General features: G+C 44.8%; 1 protein-coding gene across 2 annotated transcripts in view; it reads right to left on the minus strand.

Annotated features, from left to right (window-relative positions):
* CEP85 (centrosomal protein 85) overlaps positions 1 to 21,728 on the minus strand; it is a 65,734-nt gene extending 44,006 nt beyond the window's left edge. Inside the window, exons 1-11 of one of the 2 annotated variants that reach the window (XM_075850579.1) lie at positions 21,455 to 21,728; positions 21,106 to 21,174; positions 20,858 to 21,010; positions 11,175 to 11,686; positions 10,963 to 11,087; positions 8,217 to 8,334; positions 7,954 to 8,139; positions 7,709 to 7,861; positions 5,679 to 5,833; positions 5,471 to 5,600; positions 4,996 to 5,046 (exon numbers count right to left, since the gene is read on the minus strand). In XM_075850579.1, the coding sequence (XP_075706694.1) occupies positions 4,996 to 5,046; positions 5,471 to 5,600; positions 5,679 to 5,833; positions 7,709 to 7,861; positions 7,954 to 8,139; positions 8,217 to 8,334; positions 10,963 to 11,087; positions 11,175 to 11,686; positions 20,858 to 21,010; positions 21,106 to 21,160 (1,638 nt within the window). In that variant the 5' untranslated portion in view covers positions 21,161 to 21,174; positions 21,455 to 21,728. Of the gene's footprint in view, positions 1 to 4,995; positions 5,047 to 5,470; positions 5,601 to 5,678; positions 5,834 to 7,708; positions 7,862 to 7,953; positions 8,140 to 8,216; positions 8,335 to 10,962; positions 11,088 to 11,174; positions 11,687 to 14,333; positions 14,395 to 20,857; positions 21,011 to 21,105; positions 21,175 to 21,454 lie in introns of those variants that run through there. The other variant, XM_075850580.1, reaches the window with a different exon arrangement.
* Between the last annotated feature and the right edge of the window lie 5,782 nt (positions 21,729 to 27,510).

Genomic DNA, 27,510 nt, shown 5'->3' on the forward strand with positions numbered 1-27,510 from the left:
GCATTCTAGCTGTTAATTTTCTGAGGTAATCGGGAGAAATTTCACCCCATGCTTCCAGAAGGCCCTCCCACAAGTTGGATTGGCTTGATGGGCACTTCTTGCGTACCATACGGTCAAGCTGCTCCCACAACAGCTCTATGGGGTTGAGATCTGGTGACTGCGCTGGACACTCCATTACAGATAGAATACCAGCTGCCTGCTTCTTCCCTAAATAGTTCTTGCATAATTTGGAGGTGTGCTTTGGGTCATTGTCCTGTTGTAGGATGAAATTGGCTCCAATCAAGCGCTGTCCACAGGGTATGGCATGGCGTTGCAAAATGGAGTGATAGCCTTCCTTATTCAAAATCTCTTTTACCTTGTACAAATCACCCACTTTTCCAGCACCAAAGCAACCCCAGACCATCACATTACCTCCACCATGCTTGACAGATGGCGTCAGGCACTCTTCCAGCATCTTTTCAGTTGTTCTGCGTCTCACAAATGTTCTTCTGTGTGATCCAAACACCTCAAACTTCGATTCGTCTGTCCATAACACTTTTTTCCAATCTTCCTCTGTCCAATGTTTGTGTGCTTTTGCCCATATTAATCTTTTCCTTTTATTAGCCAGTCTCAGATATGGCTTTTTCTTTGCCACTCTGCCCTGAAGGCCAGCATCCCGGAGTCGCCTCTTCACTGTAGACGTTGACACTGGCGTTTTGCGGGTACTATTTAATGAAGTTGCCAGTTGAGGACCTGTGAGGCGTCTATTTATCAAACTAGACTCTAATGTACTTGTCTTGTTGCTCAGTTGTGCAGCGGGGCCTCCCACTTCCCTTTCTACTCTAGTTAGAGCCTGTTTGTGCTGTCCTCTGAAGGGAGTAGTACACACCGTTGTAGGAAATCTTCAGTTTCTTGGCAATTTCTCGCATGGAATAGCCTTCATTTCTAAGAACAAGAATAGACTGTCGAATTTCAGATGAAAGCTCTCTTTTTCTAGCCATTTGGAGAGTTTAATCGAACCCACAAATGTAATGCTCCAGATTCTCAACTAGCTCAAAGGAAGATCAGTTTTATAGCTCCTCTAAACAGCAAAACTGTTTACAGCGGTGCTAACATAATTGCACAAGGGTTTTCAAGTTTTTTCTAATCTATTAGCCTTCTAACATAGTTAGCAAACACAATGTACGATTAGAACACTGGAGTGATGGTTGCTGGAAATGGGCCTCTACACACCTATGTAGATATTGCATTAAAAACCAGACGTTTGCAGCTAGAATAGTCATTTACCACATTAACAATGTATAGAGTGTATTTGATTAATTTAATGTTATCTTCATTGAAAAAAAAACAAACTGCTTTTCTTTCAAAAATAAGGAAATTTCGAAGTGACCCTAAACCTTTGAACGGTAGTGTATATACAGCATCACAGAGTTAAATCTGGACTTGGAAAGAAGTCCAGGAGTATTCAGTGGATCCTTGGGTAGAAAGCCTTGATGTGGGTACATTGGGATGTTAAGTGGGGAATACTGCCAGCCTATATCAGTCCTATTTCTTTACCAGCGCAATCTTCCCCATCAGAGTCTATTGTAAATAAGCTGCAGGAAAGCCACCTCTAGTTGTTATTTCTGCCGCGATTATCTGGCCACCACTGTTTTCCCACAGGCAGGAGAAGTGTTGGGAATGGGTGCTCACCTTTTTGTGTGTTCTAGCCGTGGTCCCGGCCGAGGGTGGATCCACGGGCTGCCCCGCTCCCAAATCTAAGGCGCGGTTTCACACGCGGCGCTAAGCCGCAAATTTAAAAATGTCCGGAGGGGTTCAATCTAGGTGTCCCCTCTCTCCGGTGACACCGAATATCAGTATATCTTTCTCCTTGGAAGAAAGGGAGAGCAGGATTCCGCTGGATTACTTTGTCAGAGCTGGAGCTCAGCAATGCACGTCCTCCATGGGCTGGGTCCGGCCACGCCTCCCACGCTGATACTTCTTTTAAAGTGTGTGGAGGCTGACTAAAACAAACAGCGCTCTGTTATTTCTGTCAATCTCAGATATTAAATGGGGCAGTGGGCACATGCTCGACCACAGCTCCATTCAAGCTCCTCCGCAACGCCAAAATACGCAGTGAGGAGGATCTGCGAGTAATGGACCCCATATCTCGCAATCGGTGGGGCCCCAGCGATCATACAATTGTCACCTATCCTGTGGATAAGTGAATTGACGTTTCTCGCACAACGGCTCTAAGTTTATGGCTTAACTGTGTAAATTAGGTAATGCAGCAGTTACATCTAGAGGAATGGAGTTATATTTAGTGTCTTAGTCTCAACTTTCAGGAAGGAAATGTAGAAGAAATCATTTTGAAGTCTGTCTTTTTGCCTTTTCCTTGCAAGTGCACAGAAAGTTTAGACATAGAAGAAAGAATTATGACATCGTTCGATAAGAGCAGGGCAGCTTGGAAAATTGCAGAATGGGAGAGCCCTCCTGCTCCTATCTAGTAGTATACAGGATAGTTAAAATAAATGGCACTGCACATACATAGTAAAGCAGCGGAATCAGGAAACAGCGCAGTGAGCTGAGCACACACATCCAATTTACAGATGTACAGAAGGCGTACGTAACATCTGACAACTAAAGTAAAAACTCAGTCTCCAATTCACAAATCTAGGGCAAATATCTAGCTAGGCAAAATAAATCTTTTTGACAATAGCATTTTTTTTTTTTTTTAAGTGCTGAAGTTAATTAAGAGAGGGGTATGTCTGTGGTGAGACAATACCTTTAATCCCTCGTAAACCAAAGAACGGATCGTACATTTTCCACACTAGAGGATAGGGTCTAAACCAGTGGTCTCAAACACACAGTCCGCATGCAGCCCCTGAGGCTCTCCTCTGCGGCCCGCGGGGCACCGTAGCTCCCTCGGGAGAGGAGAGAGCAGGCCGAAGGAGTAGTGCGCCGGCGAATGACTAAGTCCCTGACGTCACTGTCCATATATGGACAGTGATGTCAGGGGCTTCCCTAGAGCCAGAGTCCCAGAGCAGAGCTTATACTAGCGCTCTGCTCTGGGAGTCTGGCTCTAGGGAAGCCGATTACATCACTGCCCATATATGGACAGTGATGTCAGGAGCAGAGATAGAGTCCCAGGCAAAGCACTACCGTGTTTCCCCGAAAGTAAGACAGTGTCTTACTTTCTTTTTATCCCCAAAAGCCCCACTATGTCTTACTTTCGGGGTATGTCTTATATTGTAAAAAAATTGTCGAATTTATTTATTTTTTTTTTCACAAACTTTATTTAACTGTTTTACATTTTTTTTTTTAGTCCCACCAGGGGACTTCACTATGCGATGTGCCGATCGCATATATAATGCTTTGGTATACTTAGTATACCGAAGCATTATTGCCTGTCAGTGTAAAACTGACAGGCAACCTATTAGGTCATGCCTCCGGCATCGCCTAACAGGCAGATGCTGAAGGCAGACCTGGGGGTCTTTGTTAGACCCCCGGCTGTCATGGAAACCCGACGGCGACCCGCGATTTGTTTGCGGGGGCGCCGATCGGGTGACAGAGGGAGCTCCCCCCTCTGTCAAACACATTAAATGCCGCTGTCACTATTGACAGCGGCATTTAATGGGTTAAACTGCCGGAATCGGCGAGCGCTTCGATTCCGGCAGTTGCAGCAGGAGCAAGTGCAGGGGACGGCGCGGTGACGTATGGAGAGGGGGGCGGCGCGGAAGTGGGCAGGAGGCCGCAATACCCCCGTGTTTCCCCGAAAGACATATGTCTTACTTTCGGGGTACGGCTTATATTAGCCGACCCCCCTGAAACCCCCGATACGTCTTACAATCGGGGGTGTCTTACTATCGGGGAAACACGGTAGTAGCGCTCTAGTAGGCATTGCCCGGGACTGGACAGTGATGTCAGGGGGCTTCCCCAGAGTTGAGCCTATACTAGTGCTCTGCTCTGGGACTCCGGCTCTGGGATTGACCCCGACATCACATTCCAGAAGGATCCCCCTGACGTCAAAGTCCATGGACAGTGACGTCAGGGGCTCCTCCAACAAAGGAATCCCCGGCCTAAGTGTTGGCAACACTCTGTCTGGGTATTCCACTCCTAGAGGGAGCCCCAATGGAGCCATCTACAGGGGGCACCATCTACAGGGGGCACCATCTACAGGGGGCACCGTGGCATTATCTAGGGGGCGGAATTATCTACAGAGGTCACTGTGGCACTATCTAAAAAGGGGCTGTCCAATCTTCATATTCTTGTGTCTGCCAAACGCTGCCAACTGAGCAGCCAGACTGCATCTAGTGACACTTAAAACTGGATTATTAAAATAAGCACGTGTAGTAAACTCGCAAATTTCCATTAAGTTTAAACCTGGCGGTATTAATATAGTGATTTAGTATGGTTATAGTAATGTAATGTAGTATTATTATAGGAACGTAATATTATTATAGTAATCTAGTATTGTTATAGTAGTTCAAATAACGAATTGATAAACAATAATTTTGTATTATATCAATTTTAAAAGTAATGCGGCCCATCAACTTCAAATTTTTTCTCTGTGCGACCTATTTACCCGGCCGAGTTTGAGACCCCTGCTCTAAACACTGCATATAACTTTTTTTTTCTAGCAATTGCAGCTACTTCATTTCACGGCTTAATCCCAAAAGCATTTAAACATTTGTGAATGATATCAGTTTTGTAGCTTGAATAGGACCTATTACTTCTGAAGTAACTTTAGAAATGGTTAGGAACAAGTTATTATTTAGAAAGGCAAATGTTCTGTCTGAGCCGACCAGTCACAATAAGACTTCAGTCCACAAGTGGTTGCTCCCAGCTAAGAGACCACAAATCTAAGAGCAGTCAAAACTCTTGAGACTTGGACTGCTGGGAGCCAGATTATTAGTTAGAAAAGTATAGGTTTGTTTTATAGTGTGGTCTATCACTTTTTCGGATTGCTTCCGAAGTACGGGGTTCCTCTTTAAATTTTGTACACTTTAATAGTCATTTATCCAATCTCTTACTTACTTTCACTTTACTGCACATCTGTTCCATTTTCTTCTTATGGTTTTCTATCACCTGAAGGATGACAAAGTGAGCATGTGTGCACGCTGGATATCTTAAAGGGGTTGGTCACATTATGATGATTTTCCCAGATGTGCAAAGAACAGTAATATAAGCAAGTTACGAATACACGGTTAGCAGATCAGCTCCGATGTCTTCATTCATAAAGCCCTGCACCCTTGTTTAGTACAGTCTTCTCCACAGACGCTGATGGACATGTCGAGTCACATGCCCCTCCATCATTGGCCATGTTTAGGGTTACCGTGTAATCTATGAAAAATACTTTGCTAAACAAGGGGGTGAGCCTTTACAAACGAAGACATCGGCACTGATCAGCTAACAGTGTATTAGCAAGTGGCTTATTATACGGTTCTTCACACATCTGGGAAAGTAATCATGAAGTGGCCGAGCCTAAATCCTCTTACATGTTATAACCTACTTTTTTTAAGCAATCCTGCGCTTTATGTAAAGTTTCTACTTCATGTTGTAAATTATCTGCCTCTTCTGTGAGACGCTTTTCTTCTGCTTTCCAGTCGGTTGTTTCCAACTTCTTTATTTCCTTCTGTAAACTAAAAAAAACAAAAAAACAAAATCAAACCTGAGAAAAATGAAACGTAAGTCATGTAATCTTTTTTCCAGCTTGGTACCTTTCAATTGTCCTTAAATACTCCTGTCCGTTCAGCTTTTCAGCTGTAAGCTGAGTCTCACTCCCCCTGCAGGTTGCTCTGGATTCTCCTAGCTTTTGCTCCAGATCACTCACTTGCTCCTGCAGTAGGTGGTTCTGCTCCTGAAGTTCTTTCATCTGCAAGAAAAAAAATGCATTCCATAGGAGGACAATAAGGCCACTCTCACACAGCCGTATTTGTAAAACAAAACCAGGAGTTGGTCCAAGACATGGAGGAAGGGTGCAAATATTTCCATTATACTTTTTTTTCTGTTAGGTTCCAGTCCTGGCTTGGTCTTAAAAACACGGATGCTAAAAACTGACCAAAATACTGCCCTTTAAGGCTATGTTCACACTGAGTTTTTTGCAGGAGGAATATCTGCCTCAAAATTCCGTTTGGAAGTTTGAGGCAGATTTTCGCCCGCGGCCATTGAGCACCGCGGGCATAAAACAAAGCGAAATACGCTTTCTCTGCCTCCCATTGAAGTCAATGGGAGGTCAGATGCGTAAACGCCCGAAGATAGGGCATGTCACTTTTTCCCGCGAGGCAGTTTTACTGCTCGGGGGAAAAAGACGCCGACGCCTCCCATTGAAATCAATGGGAGACATTTTTCTGGCCGTTTGACGAGTTTTGCGACGCGGTTTCCGCGTAAAAAAAACTCGGCAAAATACTCCGTGTGAACATAGCCTAAAAGTGACCTTATTTTGAAATTCCAGAAATAGTCGAATAATTCCTTATGGTCCATACAAAGATGACCTTTCACGCAGTCTCCCCTTTCTCAGAGAGGTTCTCATTTAGTAAATGTATTATAAAAGTCATCCATTATATAGGTTCACTGCCACCTGCTATAGCTAACATTTTCCTGCTCAGGATATCCTTTTATCTCCGAGATATCTTATAAGGAAGCTTTTCAGGGTAATTATTCGTTAAAAATTCTCACTACAATCACCATGCTGCATCATCCATAATGTACTTCACTTTGTAATGTTCCTATCTTCTGCAGATGTTGCAGCACAGACTGCCTAGTATTTGGCCTATTGCCTACTCAAAAATGTCCATATATTCTTATTACCTAAAATGCTGCGTGTCTAACAGTCTACAACCATTGCTTCCATGTTAAAACGGACTGACTGTGTACTGCCTTGTATGGCTCTATGTAGTCTACTGCAGCCAGCCATAAAGGGTTCTTCTGGTTTTATGTAATTAATGCTTAAAGAGAACCTTTCACCTCCCCATAGATGTGCAGCTGAATGCAGCATGTAATGGGGAGGGCTGCACAAACCCTGGGGCACTTTACATTTTTTTTCTACCTCCCTCCGTTATTTAGAGATCGGTGCTGGTATATTTGGCGCCCGAAGTTTAAATAACCCCCTGAACAGTCAACGGGGCGTGTACTGGCAAAGGGGCGTGTTACTATGGCTGTGACACTGTCCAATCAGATATGCACTGTGTTACAGCAAGTGCGAGGAGAGAGACTGCGCGCGCGCACGCTCTCACTCTCTTCAGCTTTCAAAATTAGTCTTCTGCCGAACTGGCAAGGGGGCGTGTCACTGCTACAGACAGTGTAAGAGCTGTGGAGAGGAGAGCATGCACACTCATCTCTTGAGAGGTCAGTCTTGTATTTTTCTGCCGAACTGGCAAAGGGGCGTGTCCCCAGCCCTTACACGGTCTGTAACAGTGACTCGCTCCCTTGCCAGTTTGGCAGAAGACTGATCTTCAAAGCTGAAGAGAGTGCGTGCGCGCGCGCACACACACACACACACACACACACACACACACGCACACACACACTCTCTCTCTTGCTGTAACACTGTCCATATCTGATTGGACAGTCTCACAGCCATAGTAACACGCCCCCTTGCCAGTATACGCCCCATTGACAGTTCAGGGAGTTAAAGTGTAGCTAAACGCTTCTGACATGTCATAGTGACATGTCAGAAGTTTGGATTGGTGGGGGTCCGAGCACAATTTGTCAGGCTTGAAGTTTTAGTGCACATGGTGTAGGAGATTACCTGCTGCACTTGTTTCTGGTGGTTCTGTGCTGTGGGAAGATCGGCCATGTATCTCTCCAGAGTCTCTAGCCTCTGCTGCTTTTCTTTATTCTGTTCTGCTTCTTTCTGACATTTCTTCTTCAATGAATTAATATGCCGTTCTCTCCCTTTTACCTGCCATAGTATATAGATATTAATCATTTTAAGAACATATCTTTTAGACTGAAATGGACATTTTTAGTAGCAGAAAGGTTATAAGAACTCACACGCTCCTCTTGCTTTTTAATTTCATCAGAGTGTTGTTGTGCTGCCTCCTTCATTGCTTCTCTTAGTCCCCTACTCTCTGCCTCCATGGCACATAGTTTCTTCTCCAGCTCGGCCTTCTCTCTGCTAGACGAATCAGTCTTTTCGGCAAACTGTGCTCTTAAGAATGTAACCTCTCGCTGTAGGTCCTGAAAACACAGAATACCTGAGCCTTTCCTCTACTTTATTACGGAGATGACAAACTTTATTGGTCATAAGAAATTACCTGTAACCTCATCAGGCACATGTCATTGTATGGACTAGATTGGCTTAGCAGTGTGCCATGGATTTGCACTTCTCCCTCCCTTAGTTTCTGTTCCAGGATTGCAATGTGCTGGCGCTGCCTGGAATATAAAAAACAAACAAAGAACATGTTATGTTATATGAAAGGTTTTGGCCACATTGTTTTAGTTTTTTTAATAAACATGCTAATGATCTTATAGATTTAGAGCAAGAGCTGTAATTATCTCTATTTTCAGCTCCTCATACTTATGGATACCAGATTCTGTACCCACTTGCTTCACCCTCAGATCATATGGTAGATAATGGTTGTAGTAGTACAAGTGCAAGTTATTCTGTGACCTGTGGTGTAATGAGTAACTAGTGGTCATCTAACAGTGCATAATTTACAAAAACGTCCTACGGAGAGTGGGCATTAGATGGCTCTGGAAGAGTGAACAGAGCATCGGCTGCAACACAGACTTGCATTAATGAAAGCCATAATTCTAAAGCGAGTGTCAGGGCAGCATAAGATAGAGGGAGATAAATAGCATTCTATGATTTTCTTGTATGAGTTTGCATACAGAAAAGGCTGTCATTTAATGTGTGTGGATGGGGAAAGCAGTACGCACAGGTTCTCCACGAGCCCTGGCAGCATTTAATCAACTCTTAAAAATTAAAAGCAAAATTTCTGCACCCACCATAAAATCTATTTCTCGTTGAATCCATTGAGGGAGGGGGGGGGAGAAAGCACCATGGTATATTCTCCTGCTGCTAGGAAGCAACACTAGGTAGGAAAGACAAACATATCCACGGTCCCGGAAGGAAACTTAACACAAGGTTCCAAGCCTGGAATAAACAGAAAAGGGCAGAATCTATGTCCACCAATCGATTCAACGAGAAATAGATTACACAGCTAGTACAAAAAAAAAAAAAAAAAAAAAATAAATCTTGTTTTCTCATTAATCATTGGGGAAAACAGCACCATGGGCCATCCTAAAGCCGTCCCAGAGGGCGAGAAAAATAAAAGCACAGCTTTGCGACCCAACTAACACACTGTTTGCAACCCAGGCTAGCGACGGCAGAGGCCAAAGAATGAATTTGGTAAAACTTTGTGAAAGTGTGCACAGAAGCCCAGGTAACAACCTAGCAAACCTGGGCAACTGAAGATTGTCCTGACATTGTAGTAACCCAAAGGGGAACAACTTTATCCCTGGATCGAAAAACACAGACCACATCCCACACGCAATGGTAGCCCTGTATGCTGCCAACCCCTTGTGTGGCACTTCAGGAATTAAAAAAATAAAATAAAAAACAAACAAGCGGAGGGCCGAAGACTCAGTCTCAGCCAGACAGACTTGGACTGCTCTTACCAAATCAAGGCAATGTAAAAGTCCGCTCCCTCAGATGAGATCGGGAGGGACAAAAAGAAGGGAGAACACAACACGTCGGATTGAGGTATTGAAAAGGCGCCACCTGAAGAGCCCGAGGACCAAATTAAGATTCCAAGACTCAATGGGATGTCTGAAAGGGGGGACCACATGAGCCTCCCCAGGCCAAAGAAAAGTCTTTGCCGGAGAACGAAAAGCCAAAAGTTCTCTGAAAAAGAATGGAGAGAGCAGATACCTAACCCCTTTAGGGAAGGATAAACGAAGTCGCTGGTTAAGGCCCAATTGCGAGAAGGACAGAACCCTAGGCATGGAACATTTTATTTGATGGAAATTATTGCGTTCCCACCAGCAAAAATAAGTCTTTCACATACGATGGTACACCTTGGCTGACTCCGGAGATGGGTCCTTTAACATCGTCTGGATGACTAGCTCAGAAAGACCCAGGCCATCAGAACCCCGACTTCAACAGTCATCCAGTTAAAAGAATCTGAGAAGGGTAGAACAGCAAACCTTGGGAAAGGCGGTCAGGAAGGAGCTGAAGACTCCAAGACGCATTTACAAGAAGGTAGATTAGGTCTGCATACCAGGTCCGGCATGGACAGTACAGAGTCACCAGAATCGTAGGAACACATTCCCTCTTGAGTACTCTCGGCTAGAATGGAAGTGGAAAGAAGAGATGCAGGAAAGAGAAAACTGTCTCCATGGAGTGACCAGAGTGTCAACTGCAATGGCCTTAAAATCCTGTGCCCTTGCCACTTAAGATGTGGTTGAGATGGAATGCAAATAGATCCACATGCGGGTAGCCCCACCTGTGGTACAGTTGATGAAATACCTTTGGGTGATGAGACCATTTTCACGGATCTAGTCTCTCACAGCGGAATCTGTGTCCCAATTGCCCACAACTGGTATGTGGAGAACCAACAGCACTGGAATATGCTACTCCGCCCACAGTAGGATCTTAGACGATTCCAACAGAATTGCCCCACTCCTATACCACCCTGGTGGTTCAAAAAAGCAACTGCCGTGAAAAGGTCAGTCTGGATCCTGACCGGTCGACCCTGTTTCAAAGTGTCTACAGTGATGTGGAAACCAGTCTTTCCAAGTGTACAGGCAAGTAAAAAAAAAAAGGCACCAATCCCTAGGGAAGGTGGAGAGGTGGGAATGGGAAATAACCTACAACACCTTCATGGACAAAAAGTTAAATCAGTGTCGATTTTACTTTCGCCCAGTTTCACACGTGCATAATACGGGCACATTTTTGCATCTGTATTACAGCTACAGATGGTACGTGGCTACTATACATAACCCATATACTGAACCCCGCCCAGGCATACCAACCTCATTTACTATGTCCTCTCCTACCTTTCCAACATCATCTCCTTTTCTAGTAGAATGTTGTCGCTAGCCTTCACAACACGTTCCCACTCATTTGGAATCGGATGAAGTCCAGAAGAATACACTGGAGCTGGAGAATAGTCCCTCACAAGCTGTAAGACATTTGACAGAAGTGAGACATACAGGAAGAGATATAGGCACACCGGTAGAACACCACACATACTGTACATTAAAGTTACCTGCAGTTTCTCCATCTTCATTCTGAAGTCGTCTGCATACTGTTGTTGCAGTTTCCATGAGCTATATTCTACTGCTGGCTGTGTGCTATATGAATCTGGCCGCCAACCCTGACTTTGCAGATGGGAAGACTGATATCTAGCTCTGTTAGTTAGCTCCACTCCCCCAATTTCCTTGCTTTCAGGAAGAGCCTTGTATGGCTCAACATCTCTGTTGAGCATTGCAGTAGGGAAGTCAGTTCTACCATCTGTGTAAATGGTATTTAAGAAAGCAGACTGGTTCATGGTAGGTTCAATATTGGGCATTTCGAACTTTCTAGTGTCTTCAATTGGGGAAGGGTTTGCCGACGTTACAAAGGTGTGTACAGCCGATTCTGTGGAAAGCCCAGCTCTGTCATATATTCGTATGTTACTTAAAGAGGTTGCCACAGTAGAAGGCACAACGTGCGCTGTTGGAATGGTGACCTGACTTCTGATTGGCTGAAAGGACATACTACCACTGGAATTGTAAAAATCTACGAAAGAAAAATAAATAAATTAGTTGGCCAAATAATAACTTGAAAATATACCTCATGTAATTAGTAACTTTAAATTATATCAGGGTATATATAATATTTATGGTAGTTCAAAGACAACAAAAAGTAGACAGACAAATCAAATTCACAAGTGTATTTAATTATGGACGTCTCAATTGTGATTCTCGAACCCATGAGAGGGCCAAGTTTTGCGTTCAACATCATGGCTGTCTCAGCTCTCCACTTGAGAAGCACATGACAAGTAGTAATATCGTCACACCTCAGAAGTTCAAAACAGTCCTACAGACATTGTGGCAATTTGCTGCATAGGGTGCATGCAATAAGAGTATAATTGAGGCCTGACAGAACCATTCACGGTCATGCTGGACATAAGGACATAAAAAAATTCAAGTCAATTTACAATACAATATATGCAAATATGGTTTTCAAATCCCCAGCTACATGCGGCAGAAAATAATCCGTGCAGAATTCAAGGCGTTCTGTGGATTTTCAAATCCGCAGCATGTCAATTCTTTTGCAGATTTTCACTTCAAACGGGTGAAATCTGAGGTAAATCCGCACCAACATCACATCTGGCCTAAGACTTAGGAATAGCAGAAAACATACAAAGCAAGATTTTAAATCCCTCTCTATACTCCTTATTGGTCGAGGGTGCTCATGTGAAGGCCCCTGTCTTTCAATCGGCGATATCTCTACTTTAGTAATGCAACTTACGGATGCCCTAAAATTTAAAGATCTGTCAGGCGATAGATAACAAATTAGTTGGAACAGTATATGGTGCAACAAGGTTTCTGGAAAACTGATATTTTTCATTAGAAATAAGACTGTTTCCAGAGAATTTCATATAGAGTTAAATGTACACTTTTCATGCAACTAATGCTAATCTAATATTATACTTGACATATCACGTTTCTATTTTACTTACTGTTAAAGTTTTATTCATGAAAATTCTGTGAAACTACTGCCACTAGGTGGCTCCCTTCCTGTAATCAGCTGTCCACCCCAATTAGCAAATTCTGTCCCTAGTTACAGAGCAGAATTGACGTACTGCAGTAAGTAGGGGTGTCCTCTTTACTGCCTGCGAAAGGAAGTCTAGGGAAAGGGGAGCAGGAGCTACCGATACAAGCCTAAGCAGAGGGAGGCGCAGAGTGAGAAACACACAGATGTACTGCAGCTTCCGGGTAACATTTTCTAACCCCAGTGCTGAATTCTCAGCTACACTGCTCCTTACTGCTATATAATGACCGTGATCTTCCATTTAAGTCACTGGTGGTTATAGATATGAAAGAATTTGTCAAAAAACACCTGGTAGTTACAATAAGGTTCCTAGCGGAAAGTTTTTTACTGGCTAGCCTGCTAACCACACATTTTTACTGACGTACCCACTAACCACAGGTTCCGTTTATGCCTATTAATGGGCAACATTGGCATTTTTCTATGCACACCTGTGGTTAGTGGGTAGGTCAGTAAAATAGGTGTGGTTAGCAGGCTAGCCAGTAAAAAACTTGCCACTAGTAACCTTGTTATTGTAAGAACCAGGTCTTTTTTGACCATTTTTTTTAACCCCTCCGGGACTGAGCCATTTTTTTATTTTTCATTTTCGTTTTTCACTGCCCGCATTCGAAGAGCCATAACTTTTTTATTTTTCCGTCAATGGAGTGGTATGAGCAGGCTTATCTTTTGCGGGAGGAGTTGGTTTCTTTTGGTACCATTTAAAGTTTCACATAATGTACTGGGAAACTGAAAAAAAACTGCGATTCCTCAATAGTTTTTTAGGTTTCATTTTTACGACTTTATGTGCGGTAAAAACAATAACATTTATTCGGCGGCTCAACACGATTACGGTGATACCAAATTTCTATAGTTTTTTTTATATTTTACTACCTTTATTGATGAAAGAAAAAACGTAAAAAAATAACGTTTTGTGTTGCCACATTCGGAGAGCCATCATTTTTTTTTTTTTTTTTTACAGATTGAGCAGTGTGAGGGCTTATTTTTGCGGGACGAGCTGCAGTTTTTAACTGTACCATTTTTTGGTACGTACAACTTTTTGATCACTTATTACATTTTTATTGAGAGCCAAGTTGACCAAAAAAACAGCGATTTTGGCGGTTTATTTTTTATGGCGTTCACCGTGCACGTTAAATAACGTTATACTATAATAGTTCAGACTTTTACGGATGCAGCGATACCAATTTTGTTAACTTTTTTTATTTTTTACATTACTTTAGGGGAAAAATGGCAAAAGGGTATTTGAAAATCTGCAGCATTCCCTCAATTTCATACAGATTTTTACATGTGGCTTGGGCTTTCAAAACCTCATCCACATGTATTGTACTGTAAAAATTGCTGCAGATTTTTAATGCAGAATCTGCACTGAAAATCTGAATTCACCCTAAAAAGTTTCTTCAATTATATAAGCAGTAAAAAGGTTAAACGCGTGGGACCTTTAAAAAGTCACGAGGGAGAAATTATGGAGGGTACGGAGGAGAAAGCAAATTTATGCAAATTCTCCATAAACATTGTATCTCCATCTCGGAAATTTATGGTATATCCACAGGATATACCATAAGTGTCCGATAGGTGCGGGTTCCAAAGGTAGGACGCCCCCTGATCCCCGTCCTACCTTCTGCCACTGTCGCTGGGCTTCAACCACTGAGCTATCATGCATGCTTGGCCACTGCTCTATTCCTGTGGATAGGTGATAAATGAGGATTACTGCAAAACCCCTTTAAAGTATTCTATAATGATGTGGTCTGGTCCACAAGACTGGCACATGGCAAAAGTGGTGCGAATATTCAGAGTGAACGCAGAAACTATGGGCCTGTAAGTTTAACCTCTATTGTGGGCAAAACATTTGAAGGCTTTCTAAGGGATGCTATCCTGGAGTATCTCAATGAAAATAAATTTATAACTCCATATCAGGATGGGTTTATGAGCTATTGGTCCTGTCAAACTTATCTGATCAGCTTCTATGAAGAGGTAAGTTCTAGACTGGACCTGGGTAACGCCTCATGCACACAGCCGTGCCCGAAATCACGGTCCGCTATTACGGGCACGGACACAGCCCATGCTCACCTATAAAGTTTGGGAGCACAGTTCGTAAAAAGCAAAAAATAGGACAGGTCCTATCTTTTGCGGAGGCTTTCTACGGCCCAGACACCTACCCGCAAATATATGGTAAGGTGTCCGTGGTCAATAGAAATGAATATGTCCGTAGTTGAAGACAGTAATTCTGGACGAAATCTACGGTCATGTGCATGGGGCCTAAGTGGTTAAGTAACTGGCTCAGTAACAGAGGGTGGTTATTATCCCCTTAACGACCAATACGCCTTTTCACGGCGGCCGTTAATGGTACTTATGCCAGAGCGCCTCCTTTTCACGGCGCTGACACAAGCCCGGCACGGGTGTCCTTTGCCGGCTAAAGCGGGTGTCGGGCGGTCTAAAGACAGCCGGACACCTGCACTAACGGGTGGGATCGATTTCAACATCGATTTCACCCGTTTAACCCCTTAGATGCAACGCTCAATAGCGAGCGCCACATCCAAGTGGTTTTGGAGGGAGTGTGCTCCCTCCCTCAACCCATCGGTACCCTGCAATTGCAATCGTAGGGTGCCAATGGCTTCTATGGCAGCCGGGGGCCTAACAAAGGCCCCCAGGTCTGCCTGTAGTGCATGCCTGCTAATCCCATGCCTGAGGCATGACCTAGCACCTGCCTGTCTGTTTTACACCGACCGGGAATACTGCGCTGCAATACAGAAGTATTATAGTGTATTATAAGAGCGATTAAAAGATCGCATAGTGAAGTCCCCTAGTGGGACTAAAAATAAAAGTTATCAAAAAGTTTAATAAAGTTAATAATGAAAAACCCACATTTCCCTTATAAAATACTTTTTTTTTTCTTAAATCAGATATTTTTTTTATTGAAGATTCAAAATGATACAGTACAAAACAAAACCCTCCCCTAACCCCCCAGGCACCATCATATATGACAGAAAGAAAAGACGTATGTGGTGATACATATTCCAAACATCAAATAAGCAATTCACGAGAACAATTACATTACATTTTCAAGGCAGACAGAGACCTCCCTTAAACCCCCTTTATAAAATACTTTAATATGAAAAAAACAAAAAATAATTACACATTTTTTGTATTGCCGCATCCGGAAAGACCCCACATATAAAGAGATTACGTTATTTAACCCACAAGGTAAACGCCGTAAAAAATAAAATAAAAAACAATGTCAGAATTGCTGTTTTCTGTTCATCCTGCCTTCAAAAGAATGTGATAAAAAGTGATCAAAAAGTCACATGTACTCCAAAATGGTACCAATAAAAACTAGAAGCCGTCCCGCAAAAAAACAAGCCCTCATACAGCTGCATCGGCGTAAAAAGAAAACAAATTATGGCTCTTAAAACATGGCAACACAAAAACAAATAATTTTGAAAAAAAAAGGGTTTTTACTGTGTAAAAGCAGTAAAACATACAAAATCTATATAAATTTGGTATCGCCACAATTGTAATGACCCACTGAATAAAGTTATTATGTTATTTATACCACACAGTAAACGGCGTAAATCTGAGACAAAAAAAAAGTGGCGAAATGTATGGTTTTTTTTCCATTACCCCCCAAAAAAGTTAGGCCCCATGCACACGACCGTAAAAAACCTCTGTTTTTGCGGACCTCAATTGCGGTCCGAAAAAACGAACCCGTTCACTTTCATTGAACGCGGACACCTTTCCGCAGCACTACGGAAGGGTGTCCGTGCCGTGGAAATGTTCTGGGAATTATGGAACATGGCCGTTCTTTTGCATTTTGCGGGCCGTGCTCCCATACTTTGTATGGGAGGACGGCCCGAAAATGCGGCTGTCAGTCGGCGGCCGGCCGTGCCAGCAATCGCGGGCCGTGATTGCGGGCACGGTCGTGTGCATGGGGCCTTAATCAATAAATTATATGTACCCCAAAATGGTGCTATTAAAAAACAACTTGTCCCACTAAAAAACAAGACCTTATACAGCTATTTTGACGCAAAAAAAAAAAAAAAGTTATAGCTCTTGGAAGGAGACGATGGTAAAACGCAATAGCTTGGTCATTAACGTCTAAAATAGGCTGGCCATTGAGGGGTGAATGGCACATCCCAAATTTGGGTCACCGTTACTAGTGATTTACAACAGTGGTCAGTTTTGGGCCCTATACTTTGATAGATTTGATAATGACCTTGCACAATGAATGCACAGTATAATAATTAGTTTACACTGTTTAGTATCATCTAGAAAAATATTTAACACAAAAGGAGGACAGTATTCTTTTACAAATGGATCTGCAAAAGCTGGAGGTTTGGCCAGAGTAGTGGCAAATGAGGTTTAGCACCGATAAATGTAAGGTTATGCACCAGTGGGGGGAAAATACACGTCACCATTACATACTAAATGGAAAAATACTGGGTAAGGCCCCATGCACACGGCCTCTCCCGTAATCACGGGCTGCGATTGCGGGCACGGCCGGCCACATTTTTCGGCCCGTGCTCCCATACAAAGTATGGGAGCACGGCCCGTAAAAAGCAAAAGATAAGACATGTCCAATCTTTTGTGGTACACTTCCACGGCCCGGACACCTTCCTGTATATAAACGGGAAGGTGTCCATGTACAATAGAAGTGAATGGGTCGGTAATGGCGGTCCGCAATTACGGTCGATTTTTATGGTCGGGTGCATGGGGCCTTAGGGCCTATTGACATCACTGTTGCCCTTCCGTTGAGGGGTTCCGTCGGAGGTTTCCGTCGGGTTAACTCCTCAACGGAAAGGCAAACGGAAACCTAAGCTTCCGTTTCCCTCACCATTGAACTCAATGGTGACGGAAACGTTGCTAATGGTTTCCGTCTGTCACCATTGTGACAGGGTTCCGTAGTTTTGATGGAATCAATAGCACAGTCAACGGCGCTATTGGTTCCGTCAAGAACAACGGAACCCTGTCACATGGACTGAATCATCATCCCAGGAGGCCGGGGTGAACAGAGAACAGAGGGACGCAACACTATGACAATGCCCAGGTAGTACGTTTTTTTTCTAGCACGGTTTCCGCACCAGAGATTCTACCCGAAAACCTGCACCACAATTTTGTGGGTTTTTTTTCGGGTGGAATTCCCTGCGGGTTTCAGGACAGATAAGCTGTGCACTTATATGCAGCTTCTCTCCCCTATATGAACATACCCTAGAAGTGAATGCTGTATAAGTTTGGCGAATCTTGCTAGACACGTAAGTCACTTTTCTCTTCCTTATACAACCTGTTAATTGGCTTAGTTTGCACAATTCTGTGGCACGGTGGCACATATTTGCTAGACCATATCCCCCTTGTAAAACAAGATGCAAAAAGTGTCTAAATCAGTTAATAAATTTAAAGCAGGGCATGTGTACCAGAATTCCGGCTTAATTCGAGTCAGGAATATGGTGCATTTTGAATCGAAAATCTGCCCCATTATGTGCAGTTTTGGGCACCAGTGCACAAGACCGACATAGTAGAGTTGAACGTGTTCAAAGGCGGGCAACCAAAGTAATAAATGGAATGGGTGAACTGCAGTACCCAGAAAGATTATGAAAATTAGGCAGAGGGTTAATAATTTTGTATAAATATATCAAAGGTCAACACAGAGATCTCCCTCATGATCTATTTATACCCAGGACTAACTATAACAAGGGGGCATCCTCTACGTCTAGTGGAAAGAAGGTTTCTACACAAACATAGAAAGAAAGTCTTTACTGTAAGAGCAGTGAGACTATGGAACTCTCTGCAATTCCAGTAAAAATATAACTAAGGCTATAACCATTGACAAGGTTTCTGCCCTACGTTTATCGTGTAGACCAGAAAAAGCTTAGTGTCGCCACTTCCGTAAAAGGTCAACCTATTCTAATATAAATGTATTTAACCCTAATGGGGGATAGCCACAAAAAAACACCACGCCAGAATTGCTGTCTTCTGGTCACCTTACCCTCCCCCCCCTCAAAAGTGAACAAAAAAGTTATATATACACCCCAAAATGGTACCAATAAAAACTACAGCTTACCCCACAAAACACAGCCCTCATACTACTACTTTTTAATTTTGCATGCGTAGCGAAATATAAACAAACATAGAAAGGGAGTCCTTACTGTAAGAGCAGTAAGACTATTGAACTATGCAATTCCAGTAAAAACATAACGAAGGCTAAAACCATTCACAATGTTTCTACCCTACGTTTATCGTGTAGACCAGGAAAGCTTTTGGAGCACACGCTAAACATGTCCATAGGCCTCTATTTTCCCGACTGAGGCCAAAATATGCCTTTTTTGAGGTATGGAATAGCGTAGGAGAAATACAAACGGACACCCATGTAATACTTGGTCAATTCAAGTCTACCAGAGTAAGAGCCGCTATTTGCACTGGCTCTTTGCTATAGCTAATAGAAGGGGGGAGGGGTCCTGAGATGGGGGACATATAGACAAGTGTTGTCCAGTTGGGACTATCCCTTTAAAGAGAACCTTTCTCCTGCCCATACATGTGCAGCTGAGTGCACCATATAATTAATGGACAGGGCTGTACAAACCCTGTCTGAGTATAAAAAGTTTTCCTATCTTCCTCCATTATTTAGATATCGGTGGCGTTAACCCCTTAATGACCGCCGATACGTCTTTTTACGGCGGTCATTAGTGGGCTTTATTCTAGAGCGCCGCCAAACTACGTCGCTGCATTAGAATAAAGTAAACAGAGCAGGGAGCCGTGAAATCTCCCTGCTGTCAGCTGCCAGAAGCAGCTGAGGGCTGGGGGCGTCCCTGCTCTGCCGGGTGAGATCGATATTAGTATCGATCTCACCTGTTTAACCCTTCAGATGCGGTGCACAATAGCGAGCACCGCATCTGAGTGGTTTTGGAGAGAGGGAGGGAGCTCCCTCTCATCTCACTGACACCCGGCGATAAAATCGCCGAGTGTCTGTGTCTTCTATGGCAGCCGGGGGTCTAATAAAGACCCCCAGGTCTGCCTGCAGCGAATGCCTGCTAGATCATGCCGCAGGCATGACCTAGCAGATGCCTGTCCGTTTTAAACGGACAGGCAGTAATACACTGCAATACAAAAGTATTGCAGTGTATTATAATAGCGATCGGAGGATAGGGAAGTCCCCTAGTGGGACTAGTAAAAAAGTAAAAAAAGTTTAATAAAGTTAATTTAAAAAAAAAGTGAAAAAAAAAAAATGAAAAACCCAGCTTTTCCCCTTACAAAATGCTTTACTATTAAAAAAAACTACAATAAAGCAAAAAAGTTACACATATTTGGTATCGCCGCGTCCGTAACGACCCCGACTATAAAGCTGTTACATTATTTAACCCGCACTGTGAACGCCGTAAAAAATAAAATAAAAAACAATGGAAAAATTGCTGTTTTCTGTTAATCCTGACTTAAAAAAAATGTGATAGAAAGTGATCAAAAAGTCGCATCTACTCTCAAATGGTACCAATAAAAACTGCAAGTCGTCCCGCAAAAAACAAGACCTTATACAGCTATGCCGACGCAAAAATAAAAAAGTTACAGCTCTTCGAATGTGACAATGGAAAAATCTAAAAAATGGCTTGGACATTAGGGCCCAGAATGCCAGCAGGGGGAAGGGGTTAAATTTAGTGCCCGTTATGTAAATAACCCCCAGAACTGTCAATAGGGCGTGTACTTGGCAAGGGGGAGTGTAACATCGCTGTGACACTGTCCAATCAGCTACTGACAGTGTCACAGCAAGAGCTGGAGAGAGGAGAGTGTGCATGCACACGAGTGCAGCTCCGCCACAGAACAGGAGAAGTAGGTGAATGCTTCTTCTGTTCCATGGCGGCGGGAGTATCTTCAGCTGCGGAGCTGTGCGTGTGTGTGTGCGTGTTCTCTCCAGCTCTTGCTGCGACACCGTTCATAGCCGATTAGACTACGTCACAGCGATGTTACTCGTCCCCTTGCCAATTACACGCCCCAGACAGTTCAGTCAGTTATTTCCATATCGGCCACCAAATATAACGGCACCGATAGCTAAATAACCAAAGAGGATAGTAAAACTTTTTAAAGAGCCCCAAGGTTTGTGCAGCCCTGCCCATTACATGCTATACGGTTCTCTTTAAGAAGGAGTGCCTCATAACTCACCAGCAACATATTCAGAAGCAGAGATTCCATCAGGCAGACTTGCATCTTTCTGGGTTCCGTGAGATACAGCAATTCTAGTAAGAGCTTTTCCTGACACTTGAGGAGTCTGCCACTCTGTGTAGGGAGAACTGATCCCATGCGAAAGTCCACATGCTGCAACACAATAAAACCAAGATTTATCAGCCTAAATAGACAAAACTGAGGGCATGGCCATCATACCAGGAATATAAAAAGAAAGGATCACATACCCGTCCTACTGAGCTGCTGGAACCCCGAGTCTTTGTATCTATCCTGAGCCGCCATTGTGATCTATGGAGCTGGACATTAATAAAGACAACGTATAGTAAAGTCAGTGTGGGTGGAAAAACCAAAACGACATAAACATGGTGGACATAACCATAGCATGGCCCAATTAAATGTGACTTTTTAAAACTCCAATTTACGGCAATGGCAAACTTTCCTCCTGCGTTAACACTACAAGATCAGTAACATAGCATAAGAGCATATGGCCGACGCCACAGAAAAGCAGAAGCGATGTCAGTGCTCTATGACTACAGATAAGACCGCCATAACGTAAACCATACACAGTAATATCACCTGCGGCTTAGCACCGGTAATAACGACCCTCAGTAACAAATAGGCAGCTCAAACCCGGAAACTGGGCGGGGCTTGTCTTCAAACCGTTTCCCCGCCGCACATAACCACGCCCATACAAAACTTCCGCCATTCGCGTTCGGGACAGGCTGCCAATCGTCGAGCTTGTTAGAATACTCTGTGTTAGAACAAAGCAGTGATTGGTTCGCGTCTATGCAGCATTTCTGCATGCTTTTTTTTGATGAGCAGGAATAACGCCGGCACTAGGCAACGCAGCCAAACCCGGAAGTCACTAGGTCAATACATCACAGGTTCCACGATGGTAGATGCTAGAGTGTATGTGCTCCATGGAGTTTCTGACGTCACGCGACCACATGTCTCAGCGCTCACGCGATCCCTTTCATACTTGTGTTGAGCGGGGTGGTCTGCTCTGGGGGTTTGTGTTGAGGGGGACGGTCTGAGTTGGAGGGGAGTATGGTACGTGTTTGGGAGGGGTCTGTTGGGGAGGGGGTGTCTGCTCTGCCCCTGGACTCCAGCGTCCCCTGACATCACTTTCTATCAGAGTAGATAGGTTCTCCACCACCCGGGGCAGCCCCCCCAACCACTTCCCCGACATTACCTTCCCCCTCGCCACGTTTGCTATCTCTACCAATCAATGACGTAAAATTTTTTTCCATTTTATTTTTTATGTAACTCGAGCATAAAACCATTTGTACATTTTATAAGCGATATAGTTGTAGAAAAAAGCTAACATAACAATAAATTAAAAGAAACTAATTAAATAGGTCAGTGCCGGACTAAAACAGATTGTATAATTGAGGCTAATGAGAATATATATGGTGAAATAATGAACAGCCTCCTCTTGTAGATAGTGCCACACAGCCTCCTGTAGATAGTGCCACACAGGGGCGTAGCTAAAGGCTCATGGGCCCTGGTGCAAGAATTTAGCTTGGGCCCAACACCACAAGACCCCTGCCGTGCCTATGGGCAGCCGCCTTGCCCAACAGCCCCCCCATAGCTGCCCCCACACAGTATCATGCCCCCCATAACTGCCCCTATACAGTATAATGCTCCCCGTAGCTGGCCCCCACACAGTATAATGCCCCAATACAGTATAATGCCCCCATAGCAGACCCCATACAGTATAATGCCCCCATACAGTATAATGCCCGTCATAGCTGCCCCCACACAGTATAATGCCCCCCATAAAGTATAATGCCCCCATAGCAGCCCCATACAGTATAATGCCTCCATAGCTGCCCCCACACAGTATAATGCCCCCCATACAGTATAATGCCCCCATAGCGGCCCCATACAGTATAATGCCTCCATAGCTGCCCCATACAGTATAATGCCCCCATAACTGCCCTCATACAGTATAATGCCCCCATAGCAGCCCCATACAGTATAATGACCCTCATAGCTGCGCCCACACATTATAATGCCCTCCTTAGCAGCCCCACACAGTATAATGCCCCCTTTAGCTGCCCCCCATAGCTGTCTCCCTACAGTGTAATGCCCCCATAGCTTCCACCATATCAGCCCCCCCGACAGTATAATGCCCCCATACGGTATAATGTCCCTCATAGCTGCCACCATATCAGCCCCCCGGACAGTAATGCCCCTCCTAGCTGCCACCATATCAGCCTCCCATACAGTAATGCCCTCATAGCTGCCACCATATCATCCCCCCTCCTTATACAGTATAATTCCTCCATATGTACATAATAGAAAAATAATAAAGTTACTTACCTATCTTTATCCTTCTCCTCCTTTGCCCTGTGTTATGAGTGACTCGGCGCAGACAGGCGCGATGACGTCACTAAATCGCGCCTGTCTGCGCCGAGCCGCTAATAGCTCACGGCAGTGAATACTGGTGGAAGGAGCCGTCAACGCCTTGCTCCAGGATTAAATTCAACTGGATCTGCGTCCTGAGGACGCAAATACAGTTGGAAGCAGGACCTCGGTGAGTGGTTCGCGACCCCCAGTTTGTAATGTATTGTGTCGTGCAGTTTGTGTTTGCAGAGGAGAGGGGGGCCTGTAATTTAAAGCCCCCCTCTCCTCTCTCCACCGCAAACACAGACAGTACAATACAACAGACAGTACAATAAAATGCAATAAAACACACATACATTACGGGCCCCCTCTGCAGCTCACCTGCAGTCTTCCATGCTCTTCCGCATCAGCTATTCCACAGTGGCTGGAACGCCCCCTCTCGTGATGTCACGGTCACATGGTACACTGAGTGTACAATGTGACATCTAAACAAACCATGGTCGTAACCAGGAAGTGCCGGCATCACGGCACATACAAACGTTGTATTAGCGCGCTGCGTGGCAACGGGGGGGGCCCTGTGGGCTCTCCAGGCTTGTGGGCCCAGTCGCAACTGCGACCGCTGCAACCCCTATAGCTACGCCACTGGTGCCACACCGCCCCCTGTAGATAGTGCTATACTCCCCCCTTGTAGATAGTGCCACACACCCCCTTTGTAGATAGTGCCACACACAGCCCCCTGTAGATAGTGCCACATACAGCTCCTTGTAAGTAGCACCATACACACCCCTGTAGATAGTGCCGCGCTCCCCTCGTAGATAGTGCCACACCCACCCCTTGTAGATAGTGCCACATCCACAATCCTCTAAATAGCGCTACACTCCCTCCCTGTACATAGCGCCATTGGGGCTTCCTAGGGGAGCACCTGACGTCTCTGTCCATATATGGATAGTGGCATCAGGGGCTACTCCAGGAGCGGAATCCCGAGGAAGAGCGTCGGCAACGGTTTGACTGGGGATTCCACCATACCTTCCAACTTTCAAGTATCACAAAGAGGGAAAACTGATGCGGCGCGCGTAGCAACTCCGTATAATGCCCTTTAGCTGCCCCCACGCAGTATAATAATCCCATATCTGCCACCACACAGTATAATGCTTCCATAGCTGTCACCATACAGCATAATACAGTATAATGCCCACACAGATGCCCCCATGCAGTATAATATATGCAAAGACTCCTGTGCAGTTTCACACTGTGCTGAAGTATATGAATGTTTTTTTTGGGGGGGGGGGGGGGTTTACATCTGTTTTTGGGTGGCATAAACCTGTATACTAGTGGAGAATTTGTAACTTTTGTGTCCATTTAGGGTATGTACACATGGATCAAATTTGCTGCAGAAAATTCTGCAGCAAATGCAACTCAGAATTCGCAAGGAAATCTGCCAGAAAATCTGCACTAAATCGTGCTGTGGAAACCAGCTAAGATTTAAAAAAAAAACAAAAAACGTATACTTGCCTCCCAAAAACACGGCAATTTGCCGGAAAAAAATCATTTTTTCAGTGAAGTATTCAGCCTCGTGGCAAAAAATGCGACAGAACCGCACTGTGTGAATACACCCTAAAAGTTGTCATCAAAGTGGGCAGATGGAACTTTTTTAGGCTGGGTCAGATACGCTGCGTAAAACTACCCTTAGTGAATTGCGTCCGTGCAGGCCGCGTGGTTTTCACGCGGCACGCATGGACCAATAGAAGTCTATGGGCCAGTACAGACAGTCCGTGCTTTTTGCGCAGCGTTTGTCCGCTGCGTAAAAAGTGCGACACGTTCAATATCTCGGCGTATTTCGCGCATCACGCACCCATTGAAGTCAATGGGTGCGTGAAAACCACGCAGCTCGCACGGAAGCACTTCCGTGCGAACTGCCTGTTTCGCGCAACAGCTGTCAAAAGGATGAATGTAAACAGAAAAGCAACACGTGCTTTTCTGTTTACAAACATCCAAATGGCGTGTCATAATGATGGCGGCTGCGCGAAAATCACGCAGCCGCGCATCATATTATGCTACCTCACAGCAGGCAAGTGGCTTTTGCGCAGGCAAAACGCTGCGTGTTTTGCGTGCGCAAAAACCCACGGTCGTCTGAATCAGCCCTAAGTATAAGGCCTCATTTACACAAGCGTAATATACGCGCGTGCGACGCGCGTGCTTTTCACGCGTGTCGTACGCATCTATATTTCTCTATGGGGCAGTGCAGACGATGCGTGAATTTTGCGCAGCGCGAGTGCGTTGCGTAAAACTCACGACATGTTCTATAATCGTACGTTTTTCGCGCATCAGGCACCCATTGAAGTCAATGGGTGCGTGAAAACCACGAAGGTCGCACGGAAGCACTTCCGTGCGAACTGCGTGATTCGCGCAAGAGCTGTCAAACTGAATGTAAACAGAAAAGCACCACGTGCTTTTCTGTTTACAAACATCCGAACGGAGTGTCTTAGACATGAGCGAACCGAACTTTACCGGGTTCGGCCGAACTCGTTTTGACCGAACCCGGCAGGAGACAGTCACTGTGCAGGGTGCTGAAAGAGTTTAAACTGGTTCAGCACCCTGGACAGTGACTTCCGATTCCAAAATACGTGAACGTGTAAAAAAAAAAAAAAAGTTCTGACTTACCGATAACTCCCGGCTTCTTCCTCCAGTCTGACCTCCCGGGATGACAATTCAGTCCAAGTGACAGCTGCAGCCAATCACAAGCCAAGCACAGGCTGCAGCGGTCACATGGACTGCCGCATCATCCAGGGAGGTGGGGCCCGATGTCAAGAGAGGCGCGTCACCAAGGACGCGTCACCAAGGCAACGGCCGGGAAGTTCTCGGTAAGTGCGAACCTCTTTTTTTTTAAACAGGTTACTCGATATGGTGATCGGAATTCACTGTCGAGGGTGCTGAAAGAGTTACTGACGATCAGTTAACTCTTTCAGCAACATGGACAGTGACTGACGTCGACTAGCCTCATCTCTATGATGGCGGCTGCGCGAAAATCACGCAGCCGCGCATCATACACGGATGACACACGGAGCTGTCAAGTTCCTTTTGCGCACGCAAAACGCTGCATTTTTTGCGCGCGCAAAACGCACACGCTCGTGTAAATGAGGCCTAATACGCACAGCACCACACCCAGCCCAGTGCAATACATGCACAGCTCTTCACACCCACAGCAATAAACACCGGGCTCTGCACATCCAGCACAATACACGCACAGCTTTGCACACCCGACGAATTACACGCACAGCTCTTCAGACCTGGCGCAACAGTACACGCACAGCTCTGCACACCCAACGCAATACGCGCACAGCTCTGCACACCCGGCGGAACAGTACACGCACAGCTCTGCACACCCAATGCAATACGCGCACAGCTCTGCACACCTGGCGGAACAGTACACGCACAGCTCTGCACACCTGGTGCAATGCACGCACAGCCCTGTAGACCCAGTGCAATACATGCACAGCTCTGCACACCCGACGGTATACACGCACAGCTCTGCACTATGGGGGCATTATACTGTGTGGGGGCCACTATAAGCAGAGTATACTGTGTGTGGGGGGCAATATGGGGGCATGATACATTGTTGGGGCATTATGGGGACATTATACTGTGTAGGGGCCACTATCGGGAGAGTATACTTTGTGGGGGGCACTATGGGGCATGATACTTTGTGGGGGCATGAGACTTTGTGGGCAGAACTAGATGTGTATGGGTTGGGATTTGGCAGGCTTAGAGGCACAGCTTCATGTTAAAAATTTTTTGCTGCGGTGCCGCAGGAGTTGTCCCTTTTTACAATACTTGAAACTTAGGATGTATGGGTAAGATGCTGTGACATCACAACTAGTTTTAGTCAGGTTATATTATAAGAGTGTTTCAGTGAGGCAAGGAGCTGTAATATCATAGGCAGATTTCGGTCAGGAAATCTGCTGTAATATCACAACTGTGTTTTAGTCAGGTGATCTGCTGTGACATCAGTGTGTTTTAGTCAGATGATATGCTGTGACATCAGTGTATTTTAGTAAGGTGATCTGCTGTGACATCAGTGTGTTTTAGTCAGGTGATCTGCTGTGACATCAGTGTGTTTTAGTCAAGTGATCTGCTGTGACATCAGTGTGTTTTAGTCAGGTGATCTGCTGTGACATCAGTGTGTTTTAGTCAGGTGATCTGCTGTGACATCAGTGTGTTTTAGTCAGGGGATCTGCTGTGACATCAGTGTGTTTTAGTCAGGTGATCTGCTGTGACATCAGTGT

Source organism: Rhinoderma darwinii, chromosome 2, assembly GCF_050947455.1.
Source record: "Rhinoderma darwinii isolate aRhiDar2 chromosome 2, aRhiDar2.hap1, whole genome shotgun sequence".
NCBI lineage: Eukaryota > Metazoa > Chordata > Amphibia > Anura > Rhinodermatidae > Rhinoderma > Rhinoderma darwinii.